The sequence below is a fragment of the Pan troglodytes genome, chromosome 7, assembly GCF_028858775.2.
Source record: "Pan troglodytes isolate AG18354 chromosome 7, NHGRI_mPanTro3-v2.0_pri, whole genome shotgun sequence".
Lineage (NCBI taxonomy): Eukaryota > Metazoa > Chordata > Mammalia > Primates > Hominidae > Pan > Pan troglodytes.
The window spans coordinates 79,923,415-79,950,688 of record NC_072405.2 but is presented as its reverse complement, the minus strand read 5'-3'; the positions used below and the strand labels follow the sequence as shown (position 1 = coordinate 79,950,688).

Below are 27,274 nucleotides of genomic sequence, written 5' to 3'. Positions count from 1 at the left end.
ACCTCAAATAGAGTCTCTGTGATAACTAAATTTAACACTATTTTAGGATATAGATTCCCTTCTTAATAAAAATAATTCTTGGCTCAAGCTTTTAAAGTTCATAGATGCTTGATAAGTAAATAGGAATAGAATTTTAGATATGTAAAGAGATTAAGTCATATTTATCTAATTCGGGAAAGTAAAAGAGGGAAAAGATACATAAATAGAGAATTTTAGAAGTGCTTGCTGCCATAAACCATAATGTGCCTAATGTTTATGTGATATTGTAGAGTGTCCATTATGCTTTCCAAAACATTACCTCATCTGATCTGTTAGGAACACTGCAAAGTAGAGTTTTTGCAGATAGGGAAATTATGTTTTAGAGTGGCTGGGAGACTTGTCCAAAGTCCAAATAGCTCATAAATGATGAACTGGAAACTCTGTTTTCTGACTCTTAAGCCAATACTTAAATGTTCAGTAGCAAGTAAATAATTGGCATATATTACCACATTTTATACCTGGAGCCATCTGAATAGTGAGTTCACATTGAAGAGATTCCTCCTTGAACTGCCAACACATTTATGGCCTATACTGCTCATTTGCCGTAAAACTGTAACTTTTTAAAAAATGGCTTTTATTTCTAATTATAGAAGCAACATAGGTTCCGAGTAGAAAACTTAAAAATGTAAACTGGCTTAATGAATGCTATGTGACCATGTATCAAATCCTTCAGAGATAGCATTTCTTAGAATTTTGTGCCCTTTGAAAATTTGTCATGCTTTAAAAATATTTTAAATGAGATCATCAAAAATACTTTTTGTTATTTTAGTTTTTGCTTTCACAAAATAATATGAAAAATTTTCTCATGCCATTAAACATCATTGTAATACCGTTTAAACAGCTTCATAGTATTCCACTTTCTGAATAGTACCTGTTATGGAGTTGGGGCTGCTTCCCTAGGTTTTCTTATTAGAAGCAACACTGAAGAATATCTTTGCTATCTCTTTGTATAAATCTATAATTTTTTTTCTTAGAGTAAATGCCTGAAATAAAATTGCTGGGTTAAATGGCATACAAAATTTCTCAATCATAAGCCAAATAGCCAAACAGAAAGATTGTGCCTATGTAAATTCCCATTTTGCAGTGTATGAATGCCGTTTTTTATATATTTCCCAATCCCTGATCTTACCTTCTTAAAAAAAATTTTTGCCAATATGATTATCAATGGTAGCATATTATTGTTTTGCATAGCTTAATAACAAAATAGTAAATCATGTGAAAGAGGGAACTCAGCTTTGCTCAGGTGTTGTATCTTACACAGCGCCTACTGTTCATTGTTTAACAATGTGGACATTCAACAGATAGAACATCATCTTGACAGCATATGTAATAGATAAAACATTAATCATATTCCTCTTTCATCTTTGATTTGTGTCAAATTTATCAGGTGCTGCCATTCATTCTTCTGTGAAATGAAATGGCTTTTTCCATACGCCATTTTAATGACCATATAATACAAGTCTGAAAGCATTTTAAGTTCTTGGAAGTAGTATCATAGTTTTTGAGCTAGCAAGAACCTTAAAGATCATCTAATCTGACCCCATCATTTTACATTATGTGAATTTAATATAAAGACATGAAAAATCTTGGTGTGTTTTGCAAATTGAAAAGTTCATTGTCTAATATTTTTACACAAATGTATAATTTTGTCATTAGTCTATAAAAGTTACTAACATCCTTGGAAATTTAAACCTCTTTGTTTTTTAATTTTGTAGTAAAAATAAAATCATCAACTATGTTAAGAAAACTACATTTTAGACATGACAACAGATTCTAGTGTCGAAGATAAACCAAATACCAATTCTGCCTTTTCTAAATGCTATTTCCCTGTACCCACATTATTCCACAAGCCTGGTATAACCGTATTTCTTTTCATTTTGTTTTAGGTAGCAGTTTTACAACATCATCAGGATTATATACAGGAAATAATTCACTCACAAATTCCTCTGGATTTAATAGTTCACAGCAGGTAATTTAAAAAGCCAGTTTAACTTCTGAAAAATATCTTTAAATGCAACATGATTTTCTTATGTAAAGAAAGATCTGTTTATAAGTGAGAGCTTTCCTAAGGCTTTTAGTAGTTTTCTTTTAAAATTCACTTTAGCAGTCTTTTGTGGTGAGTTGTTTGGTTTTCAGATTGGTTTAATTTTACCTAGTATTGCATCATAGAAGAGCGAAAATATGAAGAATGTATATAATCTTACATAAAATTTGTTTGCAAGTCTGAGCTCTTTAGTTAATGTGTACTTGTATGCCCCCGTGTGAATTCAGAAAAGGCTCAGAAACCCAAACATACTTACAGTTCCACTTTGATATGTAAGAGATAAGCAGCAGTATTTTGACAGACAATTCTTGTGTGGTTTGATTTGGTAGGACTATCCATCTTATCCCAGTTTTGGCCAGGGTCAGTACGCACAGTATTATAACAGCTCACCGTATCCAGCACATTATATGACCAGCAGCAACACCAGCCCAACGACACCATCCACCAATGCCACTTACCAGCTTCAAGAACCACCATCTGGCATCACCAGCCAAGCAGTTACAGATCCCACAGCAGGTAATTATGTGAATATTATTAGTCCTGCAGGTGATATTTTCAATGGTTTCAATGCATTTTTCTACAGTCATATATTCATGCAGTGGTTGCACAATTTTTGCAGCTTTTGGCAAGGACTAAATATAAGTCAAGCAGCATGACTGTGGCATTCATTTTTATTTATTTTTTTATTTGCTTGAAATTTTAAAATAAAGTATATAAACATCAAAAGCACATGAAATAGAGATTTTATTTGTAAATATACTCAATTTTTAAGATCTGTGTAGTTTTTGAGTTGCATAATTATAAATACTTAGCTATAACTATAATTCATTGGCACCACATATAGAGCATAAAATGGCAATGCCTAGAATTAGCATTTATCATTATTCAATATTTAATGTTTTTCATCAAAGTAATATCTTGCTGATAGTTTAAAAAACAATCAAAAGTGAGCCTCTGCTTTCCCACATGTGGCCTGCTGTGAATTTCATGACAATGTGTCATGAGTCTGGGCATTTGTTATGCTTCTGCACAACCCTTGCTGGTCTCTTTCAAATGCCAGCCTCTCCATGTAGAAATCTTCCTACATGATGTCTTTGATATCTCTTCCCCTCATTGATTCTTTCTTTCTAGAACTCTTAATGGTGTCTGCCTAATTTCCTGAATTGGTCTTTACTTAACGTTTCCTGTACTTTCACATACTTCTCACCTCCTTGCCTTAACTTTTAAAAGAGTTAATCATACCTTTCATGGATTTCAAAATAAGCTATTATCCTCAAAGAGTCAAAGTTTTCTTCCTCTTGCCTGTTTCCAGAGCTAAAGCCCACTCTATTGCTACAAGTCAGGTTAAAATGGTCTTAACATTGAAAAAATTACCTCTCTGATATTATAATCATAGTATGCATTCTAGGTTATCCTAAATCATGAAAAAAAGTTCTGTATAATAAATGCTAATTTAATTTTTGACTATAGAATTATATTTTAAATATTAATGGGTGATTTCTCCCCCAAAAGTCTTCAAAATTTTTCATGTTCCACGTTTTTTTCCTTTTAAAAATAGGTATGCAGACATTGCTTTATTCTAAAGTTTCATCATTCTTGTCTTTCAATTAACTTCTAATGCTCATTATTTCTGCTGCACATTTTAACTTTAAATATTTTTGTCTTTGATAATTGTATTCCATGTATCTTTATTTTCCAAAAACTAAGCTGATTCCTCATTCAGTTTACATGTGTACGTACAGTTTTCATAGAACTGAGTATACATATCTCTCTCTTCCTTTAATTAGATTTCACATCTATATAATGACACTGAAGACAAATTTTATTATAGAATGCATTGAATTTATTGTAGGAGTTTTTATAGAACTTTCTCTACTTACATAAACTTTATATAGGCATCATGAGAAAAGGTAATGGCTTGTCCCAACTTTAGGGAGATCTTGCCTTTTCATTTGAACCGCCTGTGTCATGCAAGCTTCCTGAAAACTAAAAGGAGTTTTGAAATGAGGATCGTTATGTGAATGAGATGTAGCAAACCTCTTTTAGGATCTAGAGAGTCATAGAAAGAGAAGAGGAGACAGCGAATAATATTATTTAATTTCTGAAATTTTGGCTGTGAATACTACATTATAAATAAACTGTTGAGGACTTAATTGCGTTTCTTAAATTAAGGTTGATTAGAGCTTTTTTGAAAAGGCCATTTGGTCAGATATAAGTGTTTGTCTCTGAAACCAGACATTGTTCTAAGTGAGTATTTTTCCTAAAACGGATGCTATGTGAAAGAGTGGGGATGGTGGACTATAAAGCCAGGCCACATGGAAAACAATGAAAAATTCTAATTTCAAAATCGGTCCATGGTTTTAAGAGTGAATGATGTATTTTAGCTTGTATTGTAAAAGTAAAAGTGCTTAGTGTTTTAGGTACTTATTTTAATTTCATTATCTTATGGGAAAAGAATAGGAATGAGTTGAACTGAGGAAAAAATAATACTTTTCAGATTTCTTATACATACCTCTTCCAACTAAAGCGAGTATGTCTGGATCAGCCTTTCTTGTGTTGCATAATTAGAAGTGGAAAGTTCACTGAGTTTCCACATTGAAAAAGAAATGGTTTTCTTTAAAAATTCAAGGAAGATCTAGTCTTTTGGGTATTTTGTTTTCATTCTTTAATTTGTGAAAAGGCCGCAGATTCAGGCTAAGTTTTTTGGCATTAACTTGTCTTTCTTAGTAGTCGTATATAAAATAATAGACTTACTATTCTTGATGAAAAGGAAGTTTTGATGGTAAAGTACATAAAACAGAAGAATTTATTAAACTAAATAATTAGAAATGACTTATTAAAAACAATTTCTGTTTTGAGGTAGAATTTTTTACATTGTTAAAATAATGAACGTCTCTTTTTGTTGGAATAATTTCGGGTCTTTTTTTTTTTTCTTTTACTTTTAGTCTATTGGGTTTAAAGTTAGTATTTTATAATACTGGAGAGTTAGACTCTAGTCATTTTCTTATCTTATGTATGACCTGGTTTCTGCCTTTCAATTTCATTATATTATGCAGTAGGGACAAATCTAGGTATATGTGATATTTCTCTCATGCTTCATGATTTCTGTTCCTGCATTGTTCTTAGAATTGTTATGACACAATGGACATATAAAGATAATTTTGTAAGGGTTTTTCAGGGCAAACATGTAAGGACTCATTTGTGGGTTTTTTGTGCCTTTTTAAAGTTACTTTTTAAGTCTGTGATGGTGTGCAGTATTACTTGTAAACATGTAATTCCTCATGAATTTTGAGTTCAAAAATTATTTTAAAGTGTTCATAATGAAATATTCAAAGCTTTATTACCCTTTGGATGGATATTTTAATGCGTTAAAAATAATATAACTTGAATCCGAAAGCTTCCAAAATTTTACTCTATTTTAAAAACTAAAAACAGTGCCTTTGCATTCATTCTTTTAAAAATGAATTTGTTAGCTCTTTCTTCACTATCTTAATTAAAAAATTCACATAATCTGCAGATATGCTAGAATCTACCTTGAGAAATATAGATATTTTCTAGTCAATGAGATTTTAATTTATTGCCTACTCATGCCTACTCTTCAACTAGCCATGCCTTAAACTCATGCCTACTCTTAAACTCATGCCTACTTTTCAACTAGCCATGTCTTTAAACTCATGCCTACTCTTCAACTAGCCATGCCAATCACCCCTCACCCCCAATTGAAGGACATCTTGGTTGCTTTGAGTTTCTGGCAGTTATGAATGAAGTTTCTATAAACATTTCTGTGCAGTTTTTTTAATAGATATAAATTTTCAACTCCTGTGAGTAAATACCTAGGAGTATGATTGCTGGATCATATGGCAGCACTACGTTTAGCTTTAGAAGAAACTTCCAAATCATCTTCCAAAGTGGCTATACCATTTTGTATTCTCATCAGCAATGAATAAGAGTTCCTGTTGCTCCATATTCTTGCCAGAATTTGGTGTTGTCAGTGTTTTAGATTTTGGACATTCTAATTGAGAAGTAGTGCTATCTTGTTCTTTTGTTTCCTAATGACATATGATGTGAAGCACCTTTTCATATGCTTATTTGCCATCTGTATGTCTTCTTTGGTGAGGTGTCTGTAGAGATATTTTGCCCACTTCTTAAACAGGTTGTTTGTTTTCTTATTGTTGGGTTTTAGGAGTTCTTTGTTTATTTTGATACACATCTTTTATCAGATAGGTGTTTTGCAATATTTTCTCCCAGTCTATGGATTTTCTTTTCTCTTAGCAGTATCTTTTGCAGAGAAGTTTTTAATTTTAATACTCCAGTTTATCAGTTTTTCCCTCATGGATCATGCCTTTACTCCTGTATCTAAAAACTTATTGCCAAAACCAAGGCCATCTAGATTTTCTCCTGTATTACTATCTAGAAGTTTCAAAATTTTGCATTTTACATCTAGGTCTCTGACACATTTTGAATTAATTTTTGTGAAAGATGTAAGGTCAGGGTCTAGATTCATTTTTTTGCATATGGATGTGCAGTGTTTCCAGATTAATTTTTGAAAAACTATCTTTTTTCCATTATGTTGCCTTTGCTGCTTTGTCAAAGACCACTTGACTGTATTTAAGTGGGGCTATTTCAGGGCTCTCTCTTCTGTTCCATTGATCCATTTGTCTATTTTTTCACCAATACCACTCTGTCTTGATTACTACAGCTTTACAGTAAGTCCTAAAGTCAGACAGTGTCTGTCTTCCAACTTTTTTCTTCTCCTTCAGCATTGTGTTGGCTATTCTGAGTCTTTTGTCTCTCCATATAATCTTTAGAATCAATTTGTCAGTATCCACAAAGTAAATTTCTGGGATTTTGGCTGGAATCACGTTGAATTTATAGATCAAATTGGGACAAACTGATGTCTTGACAATATTGAATCTATCCATATGCATGGAATATCTCTCCATTTATTTATATCTTCTTTGATTTCTTTTATAGTTTTTCTCACATAAAGCTTATATATAATTTTTAGAGTTACACCTCTTTCTCTCTCTCTCTTTCCCTCTCTAGTGTTGATGGAAATAATGGTGTGTTTTTAATTTCAAATTCCAACTGCTCATTGCTGGTATATAGGAAGGCATTTGACTTTTATCTATTATGTTATATCCTGCAACCTTCCTCATTGGTTTCAAGAGTTGTTTGGTTTTGGGGGTGGGTATTTGTTGATTTTTTAAAATATTTTCTACATAGACAATCATGTTTTTTGTGAAAAAAGACAGTTATATTTCTTCCTTCCCAATTTGTATACCTTTTATTTTCTTATTGCATTAGTAAGGACTTGTACAATGTCGAACAGGAGTGGTAGAGGGGACATCTTTGCTTTGTTCCTTATCTTAGAAAGGAAACATCTAGTTTCTCGCCATGAAGTATAATGTTAGCTGTAAGTTGTTTTTTGATGTTCTTTGTCAGCTTTAGGAAGCTCTCTCCTCTTTCCTAGATTACTGAGTTTTTTATTATGAATGGGTATTGGACTTTGTCAAATGCTTTTTATGCATCTGATGATTTGATCATATGGTTTTTCTTCATTAGCTCATTGATGTGATGGATTACATTAATTTTCAAATGTTGAACCAGCCTTATATATCTTGGATTAATCCTACTTGGTCATGACATGTAATTCTTTTTATACATTGTTGGATTCAGTTTGCTAATATTTTGTTGAGGATCTTTGCATTTATGTTCATGAGAAATATTATTCTAGTTTCTAGTTTTCATATCTTGTAATGCCTTTATCTCATTTCAGTATTAGGGTAATGCTGGCCTCATTGATGGAATTATAAAATGTTCCCTCTGCTTCTGTTTTCTGGAACAGATTGTAGAGAATTGTAATCATTTTTTTTCTTAAGTATTTGATGAAATTTACCAGGGAACCCATCCTGGTCTAGTGCTTTCTGTTTTGAAAGATTAATTGTTGGCTCAATTTCTTTAATAGGTACAGACCTATTCATATTATCTATTTTTCCTTCTGTGAGTTTGGGTAGACTGTCTTTCAAGGAATTGGTCCATTTCATCTAACTTTGTCTGATTTGTGGATATAGAATTGTTCATAACATTTCTTTATTATCCTTTTAATGTTCATGGGATTGCTAATGATGGCTGTCTTTCATTTCTGATATTAGTAATTTGTGTATTCTCTTATCTTGGTTAGCCTGCCTAGAGGTTTATCAATTTTACTGATATTCTCAAACAGCCAGTTTCATTGATTTTCTGTGTTGTTTTCCTGTTTTTAATTTTATTAACTTCTCTGATTTTCATTATTTCATTATTTTTTTCTGATTGCTTTTGAGTTAACTTGCTTTTCTTTTTATAGTTTCCTGAGAGTGGAGCTTAGACGATTGATTTTTAGATCTTTCTTTTCTAATATATGTGTTCAGTGCTGTTAATTTTCTCCTGAGCACTGTTTTTGTGGCATTTCACAGAATTCAATGGGTTCTGCTTTTTCATTTTCATTTACTTCACAATATTTTAATACTTATTTTTGTTTTTATTACCGCTGGAATCCTCCCTTTTAATGATGTATATATTTATAAACATTTTATTGGAGAGAAAAATCTTAGAAATTTCATAGTTTACAGTAAATATCATTAGTTACAGTTACCCAGATATCAACATCTTACAGATTAAATGGCTTTCTCTTATTAGAAGATATGTGTAATTTATGAGTAGAAGGGTATTCCATGGTAAATTCAAATTTCACTCTCTATAAAATAAAATTTTGATCAGAACCAACTAGTTTTCCTTGTTCAATCAAAGACTGTAAGACAGTGTCACAATGAAATCCATGATTACTTTAAATAATAAATTACAGATTTCACTCATTTTTATTTTTAAAAACCCATCTTTTACAAAGGCAATTATTTTTTTTCTATGATCAAAATAGAGGAAGGGAAAAATAAATTTGAAGGTGTTTTCCTTTTGTGCTAATATCTAAACTAGCATTTTATCATCCCCTAGCCACTGAGTTATAGAGTAAGTTATCATCTTGTACTGATCGTAAAAGCTTAAGTCATATTACTACTAATCTAACTAAATATATTCTTTCAAAAGAGTGGTAGAAATAATTTTTTGAGTATTATTACGAAGAAAATTGTAATTGACTTTTCTCAAAAGATCACTTAAACCATTTTTATCATATGATATTTTTCATCATATGATTCATGTGTATAATCAAAATTTAAACAATCATCTATAATCCAATTACTGTGCTGTATTTAAATAATTTGGCCTGACAACATATTTTTTATCCCAAATCTCTTAGAATATCTCATAATAATTATGATAGCTATCATCACAATACATAATAAAATACAATCGAACACAATTGTTGTGCTTAGAGCTCTACATTCATTACCACATGTAATCTTACAATATACCATGAGATAGGTACTATTTGTTCCATTTTACAGATAAGGGGAATGAGGCACATCACTCTTAAATGCTCAATAAGTGTTAGGTATCATTAAGTTAATCAAGAATGTTGAGGCTAAATTCTCAAAAAAGCACTATTTAGCTATAATATTGTATTTTTAAAATAATACAAATATAAAGCAGTGAGGGACAAAGATAAAAGTGAATGGTGAACGAAACATTTTAGATTAATGTGAAATAAAAGATAATTAGTTTTTAAGAATAAGATTTAGTATGAATGCCGTAGAAAAGTTTGTTTTTCAAAGGATTTTTTCATTTGAATTTCTTACATCAACTTGATGTTGAAATCTACCTTCACGTGCGCTGATCGCATGCAGACAATTTACTGGTTAAGGTGTTGGACGGGAATCTTGCCGATATTGAATTTCAAGTGACAGAGGAAAAATCAGTATAAGAGGGAATTCAATATGCATGGGAAACCATTTGTTCCCTCTGCTTCTTTGATCCCTGCCAAGGCACAAGAAAGTAGAGCAAAGTGCCTGAAAAAGGGGAATGTTCTTGTTCAAAGTTGCAGAACTCTGAGCCCTCAGAGGAACTCAGTGTGACAGGTTAAAAAACTAAACTCCCGGCTATCTTCCCTGTCATGCAGGATATTTGGGTCTCGTCTGTACTCGCTAACATGCTTATGTCTGTTCATTGTGGAAATGATCCTGAGGTTTGCAATAGCAAGCGTCTTGATGCCTCCATTTTGCTAAGTGAACGGTTTGGAAAATCTGCAGGCCATACTTGCTCATTTTCACAGATGCCTTGTGGACTTTGGAAAAGTTTGCAATTTGTTCGGCTCAAAAATAAACTATTTCAGCAAAACAATTTTAACTAATGTTTTGGAAACATTTGTCGGCAAAACAAATATTTGTATCTAAAATAGCTAGGCTATTAAGATGTGAGAAAACAAAACAGATGTTTGTTTTGGGTTGTTGGGTTTGTTTGTCTTGATGGCATTTGTTTTCTTTCTTTCTTTCTTTCTTTTTTCCCAGAGGATATATAGTGGTATAATAAGATTATAAAATTCATGGAAATAAAGTTCACTCTTTGTTTTATACTGTGAGAAACACTATGAAAATGAGTTTTGTTACCTGTGAATTTTGGACTGTATTTCCAAGAAAAGAAAAATTCAGTCTTCTAAGCACTTACCCCTTTTATGCCTTGTTACTGGTTTCCCTAATTTTTTCAATTACTTAGCCATATGTCAGGATGCCTTATAGAGTCAATTTTAGTACACTGGATTTTAATATGTAATTCTTTCTTATATTTATACATAACAAGATTTTTATATTAATCAAAATAATGCATATATTATTGAGCTAATTAAATTAGTTTATTAACCCTCCCAAACATTTATTATCTTCTTTTGTAACTAATTGATTCATTATTTGAAAAACTGTTACATATTAAGTGTCCTATGGGACCAACACAAATCAGTGTAATAATTTCTCGTATTTAAGTTGGAGGACATCGGCATTTACTGGTTCAGTTTTTTAATTGGAGATGGTTGTAAAGAGGACAAAGTTATGAGTGTTTGCCATCCCTTCACCTAATTTAATTGTGATTTCATCGTTTGGTAAGTGGCTTTTGGATTAAGTTTTAAATAAAGGTAGAATTGATGGATTAATGGGGCTACCAATGTTATTTCTATGTTGATAGTAAGTATTGTTTGATAAATTTTTTTACTGAATAATAACAGATGAACATGGGACAAAATTATAAAGGCATAGATGTGTTTACAGACAAGAATAAACCTCCCTCCATGTTCTATACTCGGCACCTTGGTTTCATATTCTTCGCTTATATAAACATATACTTAACAACTGTCCCCCGCCTCTCTTTTTTTCCACATTCAAGTATGTTTAGCTTTTTGGTCCTTCACAAATAATAGAGTACTATACATGCTGTTCTGCACCTTACTTTTTCACTAGACAATATACAGAGAAAATTTCAGTAAGTATTTTTGTTGTGAGTTATATATACAGATTTAACAGTGGCTAATATTTTTTGAACATTTACTAGTGCCAGGTATTGTTCTAAGCACTGTTCATTCATTAACTTAGATAATTCCCACCCAGCTCCATGAGATAGAGTTGCATCATCATTGTCCTCATTTTACAGATGGGAAAACTAAGGAAAGGTCAGTGACAACACTGAAATTAAACCTCTGGAAGCTTGACTTCAAACTTGAGTTTTTAATCAGTAAAGCATGCTGCTGCTTGAAACCACTGTGTCTGAAGTTTCAAAGGAGCAGAAAAATGAAAATGTAAACAGAGAGTCCTAAAGGTAGTAGCTGCGTAGTAAACATCTTCTTTAATCAGCACTCAGCAAAAGCATATATTATGAGGCATTCAGTTAACTGTGTGTTAAATGTTCGAGCTCTACTTGCTGATAAAATAATGTAGGTCTGAAATTACAGGGAAGAGGTATGTAGTATATTTTGGGTTATTATGTCATAAGTATTCACTGAATTATAAAAGCAGTTTGTGGATATCTTGGATAATCCAACAGCTGATTGCTCCCATTCTCCCTCATTTTCCACTTCCTGAATCGGTTCACTGCGTGCTTCCCCTGTATCCTACTTAAATAGTCACCTGTCATGGACCTGCTTAGGGAACAACTTGCCACATCTCTTTACCATTTCCCTCCCCTTCCTTCCAGGGACCGCTTTGCATCTTGCCCTCCTTTTTTTCTTTATCTTTTAAAAAAAATTTTAAATAACTCAAATGGCAGCTCATGGTTGATGAACACTAGGTGTAGGAATGGTGACGATTCTATCAAGGAAAAGGGAAGCTATTCATTTTAAAGTGAAGGTGGGGATCTGAATCCAATACCATCACCTTCTAACACTTTTAAAACTTATCTGACTCCTTCAGAAACTTCAGGGACCTCTTGATTAATTTAAATTTCATTTCTTCATTATCATTATTTAAGATACGTTTTAACTCTTTCACTTTTATGTGACTGCTGATATTTAAGGGTATAATTCTCTGCTATTTTGCATTATATTTGTGCAGTCTTTCACCTGGATTATTGATTGATTAGGTAAGCATGAATTGGTTTGGAAATCATGTCTGACATCGTTTCTGTGAGAAAATAGCTTCTGAATTTCAAACAATTGATTTAAACATATTTAGAACGTAGCATATTTGTAAATAGACTACTCTCTTATATCTACAAATCCACTTGCGTAACCTTAGCATGAAGCAGCTGGGCAATAGGGAAGCTTTTAATTTTCGTTTAGCATCGACTGTATAGATTCTTTTGCAGAAGAGCTTCACCTTACTGAATATAAATAAGGAATCCAGAAAGATTAAATTTTTCCTAAGCAGCACAGCCTGCCATTGGTGACATCTCTGAATGGGACACTAGAGTGTCAGCCTTGGGAGACAGAAGGGTGTAGTGTGGCCTTTCCCATACTTCCCTCGGTAGCACAACTGTCTCCCAAAGATGGAGATGAATATCCTTTTATCCTGTAATGAGTTCCCAGGTGGGAGCAGTTAGGGATACAAGTTATCAGATTTAAAGTTATTGGAGTTTCTCTACTTTAAGTCTTTTCTGATTTTTGATATGACAGTACTCATTGAGAATTGAGTGTAATGTCCAATGTTTCCCAGTCATACCTGGCTGGGGTTGGGTACCACTTTCCACCTGTGCTTCCCCCAACACCCCATCTGAGAATGTCTATGAATGTCTCTTGACCAGCACCCTCCCTTTAAATACAATTAGGAAAAACTGGAGTGGTGGCTAGGGATTTGGAGTTGGGCTAACCTGGGTTTGAATTCTGGCTCTGCCACTCACTTGGGAAGGCCACTTAGCTCCTTGGTGTATTATTTCTCTGTGGAATGAGCATAATACCACTCTTGTGTATGGGATGACTATGAGAATGAAATGATGTAAGTGGCTAGCAAAGTGACTGATACATATTAGGCCCTCAAATGTCCATTTCTTCCATTCGGGCATTCAATAGATATTTATCAGTGCTTGCTGCATGCCAGGCACTGTGCTTGGTGCTGGGAATATGGGGGTGACAAGAAAGGCAAGGCCCCTGGCCTCAGGAAGCTGATGTGTTCTTCCCTCTTGAAGTTCATTACTGTTGTACATTGTGGATTGTGGTTGTTTCAGACACTAAAGTCCCAAAAGTGTGGCTCACCAGTTTCTTTCATGTAGAATGACTGTGGGGAGCTTAAACCAGTGGTTGAAATGTGTAAGAAGAATAATTAGAGGTTTCTACCAGGTTATCCAGAGATTACTGGAAAGTGGATAATGGTCATATTTTAGGAGTGATGAAGCTGTCTTAATTGAGTTACTAGACCTTGACTAATGAATTAATTTACCTAGAGACCTCGATTAGTGCCTGCGTGAACAGGGAATAATGGCTATGGAATACAGGTAGAGAAGTCAAAGCAATTCTCTAAGATTAATTCAGTTAATGTTTATTGGTCTCGGACTACTGGTTATCCCTATAAGGCTAGTCAACAAGTTTACTTGCCTTTGGTTTATTTTACAAAAGTTTTTTGTGGGAGATTTCTATGACTGAAAACAAAATTATTACAATTCCTTTACATTAAATCTTTTATTCTGCTAAGGTAATAGTCACTGAGAATCTAAACTAATATAATGTAATTTATTCAAGGTTTTGCTGAGGTCTTTTTTTTCCTTTTATGCCAAAATCTAAAAAAAAAATTTTGGCCAAGCGGGGTGTCTCATGCCTGTAATCCCAGCACTTTGGGAGGCCGAAGAGGGTGGATCACGAAGTCAGGAGTCCAAGACCAGCCTGGCCAAGATGATGAAACCCTGTCTCTACTAAAAATAGAAAAATTAGCCAGGTGTGGTGGCAGGCACCTGTAATCCCAGCTACTCGGGAGTCTGAGGCGGGGAATTGCTTGAACCCAGGAGGCAGAGGTTGCAGTGAACTGAGATCGTGCCACTGCACTCCAGCCTGGGTGAGAGAGTAAGTCTCTGTCTCAAAAAAAAAAAAAAAAAAACTACCAATATGAAATTATCATGGTCACACTATCACACATAACTTTGAAGGTTTGATGACCCATAACTTCATAGATCTGTGTGGATCCCAGGTGATTTTTGAGGAATATCATTGGCCTTCCCTCAGGACTGTGGCCTTCTACGTGGGAATCTTCCCTGATTGGGCCTGTAATTTTCATAGGAAAATGTCTATTTCTATTCTCAGCACAGCTAACTTAGTAAAGCCTATGAGTTTCCCCCCACTCAACCAAGCAATAACACCTTCGCATACCCTCTTACCTCACTGCCACTTAAAACTCAAAGGAGAAACTTGTTATTATCAGCTGGCATAACAATATGTCATGGCTCCATGCCTCCAGATATTTTCAGTTTTACCCTTAAACAAGATGCCTGATTCCAGGGTTCTGCACTCTGCAGTAGTGAACTCCAGAGTTACAGAGTCAGCAGTAATCAGCCTTAGAAGAAAAAATCTTGTGACACTTGCTTTTTTTTTTTTTTTTACCATGAGGGTGTGCTCCTGGCATTCCGTAGCATTCCTCAGTGAGCAGTTCTGTGAGGTGTTTCCATCCCATCTCTATAATGGGAACACCTACATTTTTTATTTTAAGTTCCGGGTTACATGTGCAGGATGTGCAGGTTTGTACCTGGGTGAACGGGGCACACCTCCATTATTGTGGAGAAGTTGTTTGTCACATCTCATGTACACCATGAGCCATAGATCTGTTCCTGCCTTTGCCCTGCATGGACTGCAAGAAGACCCGTGTGGTCCATTTCCTCACTGGCTCCATTTTCCCCTTCTGATCCACTTTTTTCTTCTAATGTACTCATTCATTTTTTAAAAAGTTCACTTTATAGTTATTATGTATATATTTGGTGGGTTATCTTAAACCCTTCTTTTAGAAAAGTGGGATATCAATTATTCAGAAACTAAAATTAAGAATTAAAAGGTTGTATTCAACAAGAATAAGAACCAGAGAACAGACATGCTCAGGAAGCAATTACCTTGCAAAAACAATAAGAACCAGAGAACAGACATGCTCAGGAAGCACTTACTTTGTTAACAACAACTGTTTTGGAAACATTTTGGTTAATATTTGCACAAAAACCTGATATGCACAAAAAAAGCCTTTTGGGTTAATATGCATTTCATGTTTTCATATAACTGTAGTCTCCCAAGAGCACATGCCTCTTTATCATTTCTTCTCTTTGCTCAAAGTTCCAAACCTACTTGTCTAATGAATAGGCAGGCCTGTTATTCGTTTCAGTTCAGCTATTTCATGTATTTTTTAAAAAGCATGCTGACCATGGTAAAATCTCTCCCAATGTAAGGAATACACTTTCTCTGTCATGAATATTGTTTTCAGCTTCTGCAATTTATTTTATTTCCCATGCCTACCACTTCTTAAATGTTCTCCCTTCAAACATTCTAAGAATTACAGGATTTGCTTGGAGTCTCTCCTTTCTAGTTTCTCATTTAGTGTTTTTCCTAAAGTATATGTTTCCCTACACTTGTTCATCTAATTACTTCCCTTGATTCAGCTTTTATATTGATAAAGGTTACTAAGAAAGCACACTTCTCTTGAGATATATTTCTTAATTGTGCTATTAAATTGCATCCCCTGGTTCCCTAATTGAAGGCAAAGTAGAAAACGCAGTTTCTCCTACTGACATATGGAAATGAGATTTTAATGATGTTTGTCAACGTTTCATTACCAGCCATTGAGCATCTCTTACTTTCAAAGTACCATTGGGTTCTATGGAGATATAGAAGACAAGAGGGTCATTCACTGTCCTCAGGAGCATTTTGCCACTAAAGAAAACTATGTGTACAGCCAAACCTAATAAAATTTCCATTTTTAAAATGCCATGCTAGAAGAAACAAAGTCCTCAGGAAGAGTGCAACAACAGATTCCTTACATAAGTGTTTGAAGAAGAAATTAACAAAGGAGGTGAAATTCTCAGCATTGGAGGATGTGAAAGTGCGAGGCACAGAGGATAGGGAAGGGATATTTATTTGAGGCTAGAGAAATATACCACTTTAAATGGGCTCAATGACAGGATATCCTTTCCATCAGAATTCGGTTAAGTTATATTTAAATTTTTTAAAGGATGAAAGCATTTTTGAACTGGAATATCACTTTATCGTCATCTTTACAAATAAGGTAACAGCCCAGAGGGGTAATTTTGAACTATTGACTTAGAGCAACAACACAAATACACTTGTATAAAACACTTTAGCATGCATTATTTGATACAATCTTGACAATGGTGCTGTTCCCATTTTACTGTTGAGGAAACTGAAGTCCAGCAAAAGTCCAGATAACTCAATAAATTTTAAGCTATCAAGGCTGCTCTGGAATGTATGCAACCCTAATGTGTTAATTTGTAGGTTGTTCTGTCCACTATGGTGAAATTTGAATGAATCCATTTTCCGTGTTATGCCCTGTAAGTTAGGGAGGATATGCAGATGTACCAGAATGTGCAAGATTCAGCTTCTCTGCAGGTGGGTTATTTTCCCAAAGAGTGAAAGGAAAGAAGGTCCCCTTACTGGAGTCAGTGAGGGTTCCATCACCCATGCAGCCAAGCTCTGGTTGTGGGCAGCCCCTCTCCTTTAGGCCCAAACCTCCAGAAGAAGGTGGCAGCCAAGGGTCCCCAGGCAGGTACCCATCAGAGGCTGCACAGCCTGTCTCTGGCCTCCTCATTGACAAGTGAGACTTACGGCTTGGAGAAACAATGCTGTTTCTGAGGCCAGTCAAGTCTGTAGGGCGTCTGAGGTGGGAGCAGGCAGGTGGAGTCGGAGGCTTTAGAGAAGACAGGCCTGGGTTCAGATCCTGACATTGGTACAGCCTAGCTGGTAGACCTTCATTCTGATTAACTTCAATCTTTTTATCTGTTAACTGGGGACAGTAATACATCCCTAAACAGATCTGGGTAGAAATAATCCCAAACCTAGAAGAAGCCCTGTTCTCTCCACTCTTCCATCTCTCAACCCTGACCCCAGCCGCAAGTTTCTTTTGCTGTGATATCTCTTCCTGGCTTTGCACTGTTTCAATCAGTTGAGACCAGAGGATGGGATAGTGAACCAAGTGTGTTTGAGTTCTCCTGTCAGAGAAATGCTGTCCCCTAATGAACATGAAGCACATTGATAAGTATTTCCCTGTGACACATCCCTCAAGAGAGTGGCTAAACAGACCCTTGGAGATTATCAATGATCATGTGCATTTTGCTGTGTGAACCAGAGATGCTCCACATGCCAGGTTGTGGAAAAAAAAAAAAAAGTTTAACGAGCCTCTGATATGTTCCAGGCACTGCTCTAGACATAGGGGATTCTGCAGTGAGCAAAAATCAAGCCTCTGCCATCAGGGAACTTACATTCGATTGGAGGCACAGATGATAAGTACATATAAAATGCATCCGGCAGAGTGGCTGGAAGGATGAACAGCTGCCTAAGGAGAATAGCGTTAGGGCAGGTAAACTGTTTCGGAAGAGTTGTCCATCAGGTGACACTTGAGCAGAGGCCTTCAGGAAGGGAGGAGAGAGCCACCTTAATATCTGGGGAAAGAATTCTGGGGAGAGGAAACAGTAGTTGCCAAGGCCTGGAGGTGGGGCTGTGCTTTGTGGATTCAGCAAGAGCAAAGAAGGCCCATAAGGCATTGGAGCCTCTGGGAAAGGAAAGTGGGAGGGTAAAGGCAGGGAGGAAGAGAAGCTGTAGTAGAAGGCCTTGTGGGCATGAGAAGGATTTGGGATTTTATTTTGAATAACATGAGCAGTGTTTAAGCAGAAGCATGGCGTGATTTCTTACACCTGTAAATAATTTCTCTAGTCATGGACAGAGAATAAGTTGCAACAAGGCAAAAAAAAAACAAGGTGGTGTTGAAGAGATCAGAGCTTCTGCTTAGCACATGTGAAGTTTGAGCTGCCTGTTAGAAATCTAACAGGAGGTGGTGATTCAGTCATTGGATAAGTAAGTCTAATGTTTACAAGACAGGTTAGGGCCTAAACTTGTGAGTCTTCAACATCTGGAAGCCACTGAAAGCTGTGTGTGTGGATGAATTAACCAGGACTGTAGGAGCAAACACAGAAGAGGGGCCAAGCACTGAGCCCAGGGCCTTCCCATGTTAGCCAGCTAGGAAAAGAGGAAGAGTCAGAGAAGGAGATTGGGGAAAAGCACCCAGGGAGTCAGGAGGAGAATTGAGAACAGGGCCTTTCAGAGGCCAAGGAACACAAGTGTTGCAGAAGGAAGCCATGATCAACTGTGTGTGGCGCTGGCAAAAGGCGGAGAAATATGGAAATTGAGACTTGACTATTTGATTTGACAGAGTGGATGTTGTCGGTGATCTTGACAAAGAGGAACATTAGAGAAAATAGCATGATGGAAGTGGGTTCAAGAGAAAATGGGATAAAAGGAAGTTTAAGCAGCAGGGATTCTCAATTCTTTCAGTGACTTTTGCTGTACACTGTAAGGCAATAGAGAAAGAGGGCAGAACCTAGAGGAAGTGGAAGATGCTCTTTAGGCAAGAAATCTATCTAGCTTGTGTGCACATGCAGGTCATCTAGAGTAAAGGGAACGTGGACTGGAATCAGTGACAGGGCACTGGAGTCTCATGCCAAAAGGAGGGTTGGCCTTAGGAGTGCAGAAGGTCCACCCATCATAACCTGAGGGGAGGCAGACTGCATACAGAGTACTTACGGGTGGGGAGAGCCTGGCAAGGAGAGTAGAGAGAGTGGTTCCTTCTGTTTTCTCAGTGAATGGGAAGCCAGGTTCCTTGGTAATGAGAGAGTAGAAAGCTGTCCCGTGGTATTGCTCATGACACCCCTGGTGCATAATAAATATAGGCAGCGCCAATATTCTACAAGGTCATGGACCATCATCCTGCTCAGTCACATCCCTGGTGCTGAGTGTGTTGCCTGGCACATAGGTGCTCTGTGATACCACAGAATCCAAAAGTAGTGCTTGTTGCCCTGGCCTAGGAATTTGTGATAGCCACAGGCAGGACCATCTGCAAAACTGGTGGGCCCCTTGTTCAAAAATAAAGAATTTTAAGACAGCACAGCAGACTACTGAACCAAGTTGCAGGCCCAGCTGAACACAAAGCCCTGTGGGAGTGCACAGGCTGCACCTCCAGGAGACTGGCCCTAGCCACAGGTACTTGTTAAATCTGATCAAACCCCAGTGATTCAAGAATCACAGTCAGCAGACCCGTGGCAGTGGCCAGAGATAAAACTCCCTGCAGAGACAAACTTGCTTATTTTCCTCTTTCAGATGTTTAAGACTGAGTCCAAGCAGCAGTCACCATCTTCACAGATTAGCAGAGATGGAGGTTTAATGATTCTTGTAAGAAAATGAACAGAAAGATGCATCAGAGATATTCAGAAACTTTTAGGAGCAAAATGTTCACTAGTGGTATCTCTTAAATGACGATACCACAAATCCCTGCTGTAGGAAGAGAAAGGTGCCCAATGGTGGGACAGAAGGAACTTCAGCAGTGTTGGAGGTTGCAGCCCATTGTGAGTATGAGGTGGCATTAACGACCATTCAAGAAAAAAACATTCTCAGACAAAACAAAATAACATAAGAAAACCTCCCCATTCATTCCCAAAACTGCAAAGGTAAAGAGTAGTATGGGTAGATTAGATCCAGTGCAAAGGTAAGATGACCTGTTTTATAGCTACTTCAAATTGAGTTGTTTCAAAGATTGTTTTTAAAAAACTATTATATAGAGACCTTTTTAATGGAGTTTTTCACTGGGCATGGTGGCTCATGCCTATAATCCCAGCACTTCTGGTGGCCCAGGCAGGCAGATCGCTTGATCCCAGGAGTTTGAGACTAGCCTGGCAACGTGGCGGAACCACATCTGTATAAAAATTACAAAAAATTTAAAAATTAGCTGGGGTTGGTGGTGCTCACTTATAGACTCAGCTACATGGGAGGCTAAGGTGGAAGGATCACCTAAGCCCAGGAGGTCAAGGCTGCAGTGAACTGTGATTATGCCACAGTATTGCAGCCTAGGTGACAGAGTGAGACCCTGTCTCCAAAGAAAAAAAAAGCAAAACAAAGTTTTCCAACATTGTTCTCCTTTTATCAGAAAAAAAGCAAGTCAGCTGAATGAATGTGTGCACATGTATACATTCCATGTTGTGAGCATTTGGTTTCAGTGGCATTCAGCCACATGAGAATTCAAGCGTGAAGTTTAGGCCACCGCTGGAATTGCTTTAGACATTTTAAGAATAAAAGGAATTTTGGTATTCACTCTGAGGATATCTGACTGTAGAGGTTGAACCTTGGCCAGCCCTTCCTTCTGACTGCCTTACAGGAGAGGAGAATTCATTTTATGCAATGTTGTCTAGAGGATTAGAGGTGGGTTTGTTAGAAACATCTGTCATATTCAGCTATGGGAGGTCACTTTAAGTCAGAGAAAATCTAAGTGTTCATTGTAAAAGGCCTACATATCCTTTTTCATTCACCTTTTCACCTGAATTTCCTGGTTTTCTTACATAGTAAACAGCATGGCTTGACAATGGTAGGGTCTTCGAATTTTTCTTTTCTCAGAAACTCAGCTTAGCTCATTTTCTGGTGTCACCGGTATGCTTGTCTGCTCAAGTAAGTTGAGTTTGTGTCCCCTAGATTCAGCTGACTACAAAGAGCCTGGTAAACAAGTACGCCCAGGGACCCAGACCTGGGACAGCAGACTTGGTGCCTGCAACTGGCCATTATGTTAGAGATGAAATTAAAAAATCACTCACAAGATGTATATTTCTGGTGCGTGTATCAAACCAAGCGGAATTAATAGCCTGTCAAGCATTCTGTGTGCTGCTATGACAGCAGAGTGGAATGGTTGCAACAGAGACCATGTGGCCCAGAAAGCCTAAAATATTTACTGTATGACTCTTGACAGGAAAAATTTACCGAGCCTTGCTCTAGAGTATAGGAACTCTCCCCTCCACACACACACAAAAAAGGAGAATTAAATGTTTATAGTGTTGGTAAGTTAGTCTCCGTGCCCCATCATATACCTGTGACCTGTACCAACACCGTCCCATGGGTTAGTTTCAGTGCCTTTGACTTTCACAGTGCAGCTGGTGTAGAGAAGTTCTGGGTAATTTTGATTATATTTCTTTGTTTACCTTGTCCATCCCTGGAGTAAGGGTCAATCCCACTCACTTGCCTTAAAGTAATTCAACTCAGCTTCACCAGTGTTTTCCCCCATAGGAAAACTAATTTCAAAATCATAACCAAAAATATGCCCAATGGATGTATATGATTCTTTTGGCCAACGTCATCAAATTTGGTGCATCTGCTTCCCTATGGGGAATGCCACGGAGGAACTATAATATCCTTGCCTTCTTGACTTAGAATTCAACCTCTCTACATTCTGTCTTCCTGATCTGGCCTTGGTATACCATCTGTTAAGATGACTTTTGCATATACTTATGTTGGTTTTGAGAGTCTCAAAGTTCAGGGGTGCCTTAGTGTCAGTTGTTGTCTGACATCTACTTCGTGCTCATGTGTACAATGTGCTTTAAGGCTTGAGTCTTGAACATGATGGAATCTACATTTAGGGAAGTGATATGCTCTGTTATTTTTATCTGAGTCTCCCATAATGGCAAATAGAATATAATTATTGATTAGCCTGTCTCATGTTCACTAAATTCAGATAATCTTTCTAAGGATTTCATGAAAAACTCTGCACTTTGTGTTGTAAGCTATATTGTCTTAGCAGACAGATTCAGGGTCTTGCCAGAGATCGTAGCTACCCTGGCCTCAGTCCAATGTCATTGTACATGTGGTGAGAGCTTCCTCTCGGCTAGGAGTTCAATTACCTACTTCTGTTTAGGGAGAGTAGTCTTTCACCTCATTTAGACTTCAATATGAGTGAGGAGGGCCTCCACCCTCCCAAAGCACGGAGAAAGGAGCCTGCAGGAATTGTGTATTCTACTTCCTTTGCAACCACTACTGGCATATGTAGTCCCAGGGGTGTAAAGCTAGATCAGAAATCCCCTACTACCCTTAGAATAAATGTGAACACTTATCTCTAAATCTTCAAGGAGCCAACCAGGCCTTCATGTCGTGCAGCAAGACTCCATAAAAATAAAATACCTCTGTGAAGGAAAGCATAATTTAAGGAAATATCAGGCTGGGAGAAGTATCAGTAGATATGAAAAAAGGGTTAAAACTATTTTGTATAAATCAATAAAGGAATATTTAAAAACTGGCAAAGGATTTGGACTGTTCACAGAGGGAATATAATTTTTAAGCAAATATATAAGCATCTTTAATATATGCAAATTAAAAATGATGCACTGTTATTCTGTGTATGATAAATAGCAATGACTTTAAAATGATGACAGCCAAGGTATATATGGTTATGGTAAAACAGACACAATTTAAATTGATACAATCCTTTGAAAACTATTTGGCAATATGTATAAGAAAACAGCGTATTAAGGAAGGCATGAGAAATAAAACCACATAAGTAATTTGGGCTAGATATAGTAGGCAATAAACCCTGATGGGTTTTGAGGGTTGGAGTTGCCTGAGATCTTTTATATAGATTAATATGAAGGTAACTAATCTACTTAAGAGAGAGAGAGACAAAGAACTAATCATTATGAGGCTTTGGTAAGGGTTGTACATTCACAGGTAATAGAATTTTAAAGCTAAGTAATCTAGGCTGTCATCAATTTGATAAACAAAGAGAGTGGGAACTGAGAAAAAATGGAAGTAACTTCCCCAAGGCTCAAGGAGGAGTTACTAGCTCAGGGGAACTAAATGGACTCTTTCGAGTTCCAGTTCTTTGTTTTTCTTTTTAATATTGAAGAATTTATGGAAATCTGTGGTATTTACAGATGTAAAAATTTAATTATCTTATGTGGATTTTAATATTTTATGACTTAATATATAAACATTAACTTTTAAATGAGCTTTTAATTATAGCTATTTCTCATTTATAAACATTTTTGCTGTCTTGTAGAAATAACCTTTATAGCTTTAATAAATACTAGACTGAAGAAACATTTTTCTAATTATCAATTTTTTAATGTTTGCCTTGCACTCTAGACACTTACCATGCTCTCAGTGTGCAAACATGAATACCACTGTGTTCTGTTTTCCCAGAGTGGGAATGATGGACATTTGCTCAAAATAATTTCATCAAATTATTTATTATCCACCACAAATGTAAATAATTGCAAAAATGTTATAATCCTATAATAGAGATAAGAGTACATAATTACAAAGAAGGGACCAGAAGTTAGAGAATTCACAAAGATTCTTGAGTTTGATCTTCAGAGGCTAATAGGAATTTCTCAGACAGCGGAGAGGGTAAGGAGTTGAGAAAAGGAGACAAGGGCCAGGTGCATTGGCTCATGCCTGTAATCCTAGTGCTTTGGGAGGCTGAGGCAGGAGGACTCTTTGAGGCCAGGAATTCAAGACCAGCTTGGGCAACATAGCAAGACCCCCATCTCTACAAAAGATTTTTTTTTAAATTAGCCTGGTGTCTCGTCATGTGCCTGTAGTCCTAGCTGCTTGAGAGCTTGAGAGATACATATTGCAGGTCCCTTGAACCAAGGAATTTGAGGCTGCAGTGAGCTATGGTTGTACCACTACACTTCATCCTCAGTGACAGAGCAAGGTCCTGTCTCTAAAAGCTAAAAAAAAAAAAAAAAAAAAAAAAAAAAAAAAAAAAGCATGTGTGAAGCCATGAAATAGCATGGCACTTTCAGAGAAATGAGATAATTAAGTTTGTCTATCTGAAGTAGACTATGAAGAGAGAGTAGTTAGAGATAAGATTGTTGAAGGATGACTCGGTGACACTTTTTTCAGTTAGCTAACATCGTAGAGTGCTAACGACATGTGCAGCTCCAAGTACCTTTACATGTATGTTAGTTTTATTTTACCCCATTTATTCCCGTTTTATAAATGAAAAAACTTAGTCATGTAAGGGCTAAATAACGAGCAAGCAATACTACTAGTAAGTAGTACAGTCAAGAGTCAAAATGTGGCAGTTGAATACATAGCTCAGTGCCTTAAAATCTAGACTGTCGTTCCTGTTTCACACTATAAGGCTGAAGCAGAAGGGTCTTACCACTCTCTGTGATGGCAGTGCAGAAAATAGGTGGAAGACGAGCCTATCGATCCTGGAAATAGCCTGTTGCAAGAATTAAGGCAAGATATAATGAGAGCCTCAACTTAGAGCAAAAGTTTTTGGGAGTAAAAACCACAGAACTTAGTCTTAATTTGATGGAGACACTAAGGAGTTTCTGGATTGAAAAAGTGGATAGTTACTGGTACCATTAATTCAACTTGTTGATAGGGAGGATTCCTTCTGGTACAAGTTTAATTATGGTGTCCTGGAATACTTGGGTAGAGAGGTCTAGAAATAGTGGGATACTCAGGTCAGGAGATCAAAAGGTAAATCTTTAGAATTTATCAGCTTGGAGGGCATCAATTAAATTCCTCCTACAAATATTACCAAGCACTAAGAGCCTACAGTGGGATAAGAGGGCCATGGAAGAAACTCCAGTGCACTGCTGCTCAAAATATAGTCCATCAACTGGCTGCCTGTCCACTAACTGTTTATTATTAGTGCAAGATAACAAAGGATTTGCTTCAGAATGTAATCGACCATGTTACTAAGTAATCAACCATGTTACATAGTGTTTTCTTCAGCTGACTATATTTTTAATATTAGCAAGACTTTTAGATGAAGGAAACATTGTGTTGATTCATATCCTGATGCAAAATCTGTATCTTGTCCCAGATCAGCACTTTGAATAACAGGGATGTAGAGAACACCAATATTCACACTTTGGTCAGAGCAGAAGTTCTCCAAAGAGACTGATAAGGGATAGTGTAACGCAGAAGTAAGGGAAGTCAAGATATTCTGAATTGGACATGATTTAAAGGAGCAAGTGGTCAGCACAGCTGCAGAGGGGTCAAATAACATTGAAGACTAAGACAATAATTATTGGATTTGGCCATTAGAGGGTCATCAGTAACAGTTTAGGAGTTTTACCCCCTGTTGTTTCACTCTTCTGCCTCCTTGAATCTGTATTATTGCCATGTAGACCAAATGCCTCTTGACTCTAATCTAAAGTACTCAGATTCAGTCTTTATTTTACCTGTTTCTTGGGTGATCTGAAGTTATTGATCACTCTCTCCTTCCTGACATACTTTTTCATCTGCCATACATTGACTTTGATTTTCCTCTTCAAACCTCACCTGTCTTTCTCTGCCCAACCCTTGTACACACACTGCATTTCTTTAACAACACTCATTTCCTTAATTACATATGGTGTCAGTTTCCAATCCTAAACCCAGCCCATATTTCTTTATGGAGCTTCAGAGTAGTCTAGCAGCCTACTGGACATCTCTACTTGGATGCCCACAGCCCCTTCAAATTCAATATGTCCAAAGCGGAACTGAATTCTCACCTATACTCTTCCCTGTAATGCCTTCTTCCTCCTAAGTCCCGTACCTTGTATTACAATCTTCACCCAGTTGTGAAACCACTGACATGGGCATGATTTTTTACTGCATCTTTCTTCCTTATCCACTTAGTTATTGATTTTACCTCCTAATGACACTTCAGATCTCCTTATGCCCAGCACCTGCATCACCATCCCTCACCTGGATCACTGAATTATCCTCCTGGCCGGTCTCCCATTCTCAGTCTCCTCTCCAGCACCCTGCCACGTGGAGTGCGAGCCCCCACTCCGTTGTTGAATTCTTTACCTGCCACTCCAGCCTCATCTCTGTGTTCTTTTTCTGTAGACTCAGGTCAGATTGGATTTTTATTTTCATTTCTTAAATGTGACATGTGCTCTCGCACGCACTTGCTCTTGTTCACTCGCTTGCTCTCGTGCTCTCGCTCTCATTCTCTCTCTCTCTCTCGCTCGCTCACTCTCTCTCTCTCTCCCACTTTACCTTCACACATACTTATGCCCCTGTCTGGAACATAGTCATATTCCCTCTTCACTGGTGCATTTGTCCTCTGTCTTCAGGAAGCTTCTGTAAGCCTGCAAATCTGAGTTATGTGGACTTCCTCTGTGTTCTCCTAGCATTCTGCCTTTCCTGTGTTGTGACCTTTCCACATTACTTTGTAATTTCTCATTTTTGTCCACAAGTCAATGCCTTCCTCTGAATTTTAAGCTCCGAGAAGGCAGGAACCATGTCTGTTTGCTACATCATTATATTTCATGCTCCTGGTACAGCGCCTGCATGGTGTGAACCTGACATCCACTCCACGTTTGTTAAAATCAATGAATGCCCTCCAAAGTATTTTCACATCCAGTATCTCAGTGGGGGTAAACCTGAACAATTTGGAGAGGGTTTTAGTGAAACATGAGCTGTCAGTGGATTAGAAGATTAAATGATTTGAATATTTGAGTTGTTTTGCACTAGGAGGAGGAAGGAGAAGTTAGAGTCTGGAAGGCTGGTTAAGAGAATAGAAGCATTTAATTCCACCTCATAGAAAAGGAAGGGATTTTGAAAAATAACTAGCTTGCATCACTTTTATTTTCATCTTCCTTCCAGAAGTGGAGGCCTGCAAGGTAGGGGTGTGGGTGTATTTTAATATTTAAAGGTGTCAGGTTGTCTATCTTTTAGGGTTTTTTTTCCCTTTACCTGGAAAAACTTTAGATAACATGATTTAAAACTTTCACTTTCTACTTTGCAGAATGAATTTATTTTCTTTTGGAAAGAGGCTTACAAAAGTAACTCACTTCATTATAGCTAGTCTGTTTCCAAAAAAAGTG

General features: G+C 36.7%; 1 protein-coding gene across 20 annotated transcripts in view; it reads left to right on the top strand.

Moving 5' to 3' along the window:
* EYA1 (EYA transcriptional coactivator and phosphatase 1) overlaps positions 1-27,274 on the top strand; it is a 460,645-nt gene that overhangs the window by 356,339 nt on the left and 77,032 nt on the right. For all 20 annotated transcript variants that reach the window (XM_054656818.2, XM_054656820.2, XM_054656817.2 and 17 more), the window contains 2 exons: positions 1,926-2,008; positions 2,413-2,599. In XM_054656818.2, the coding sequence (XP_054512793.1) occupies positions 1,926-2,008; positions 2,413-2,599 (270 nt within the window). The remainder of the gene's footprint in view (positions 1-1,925; positions 2,009-2,412; positions 2,600-27,274) is intronic.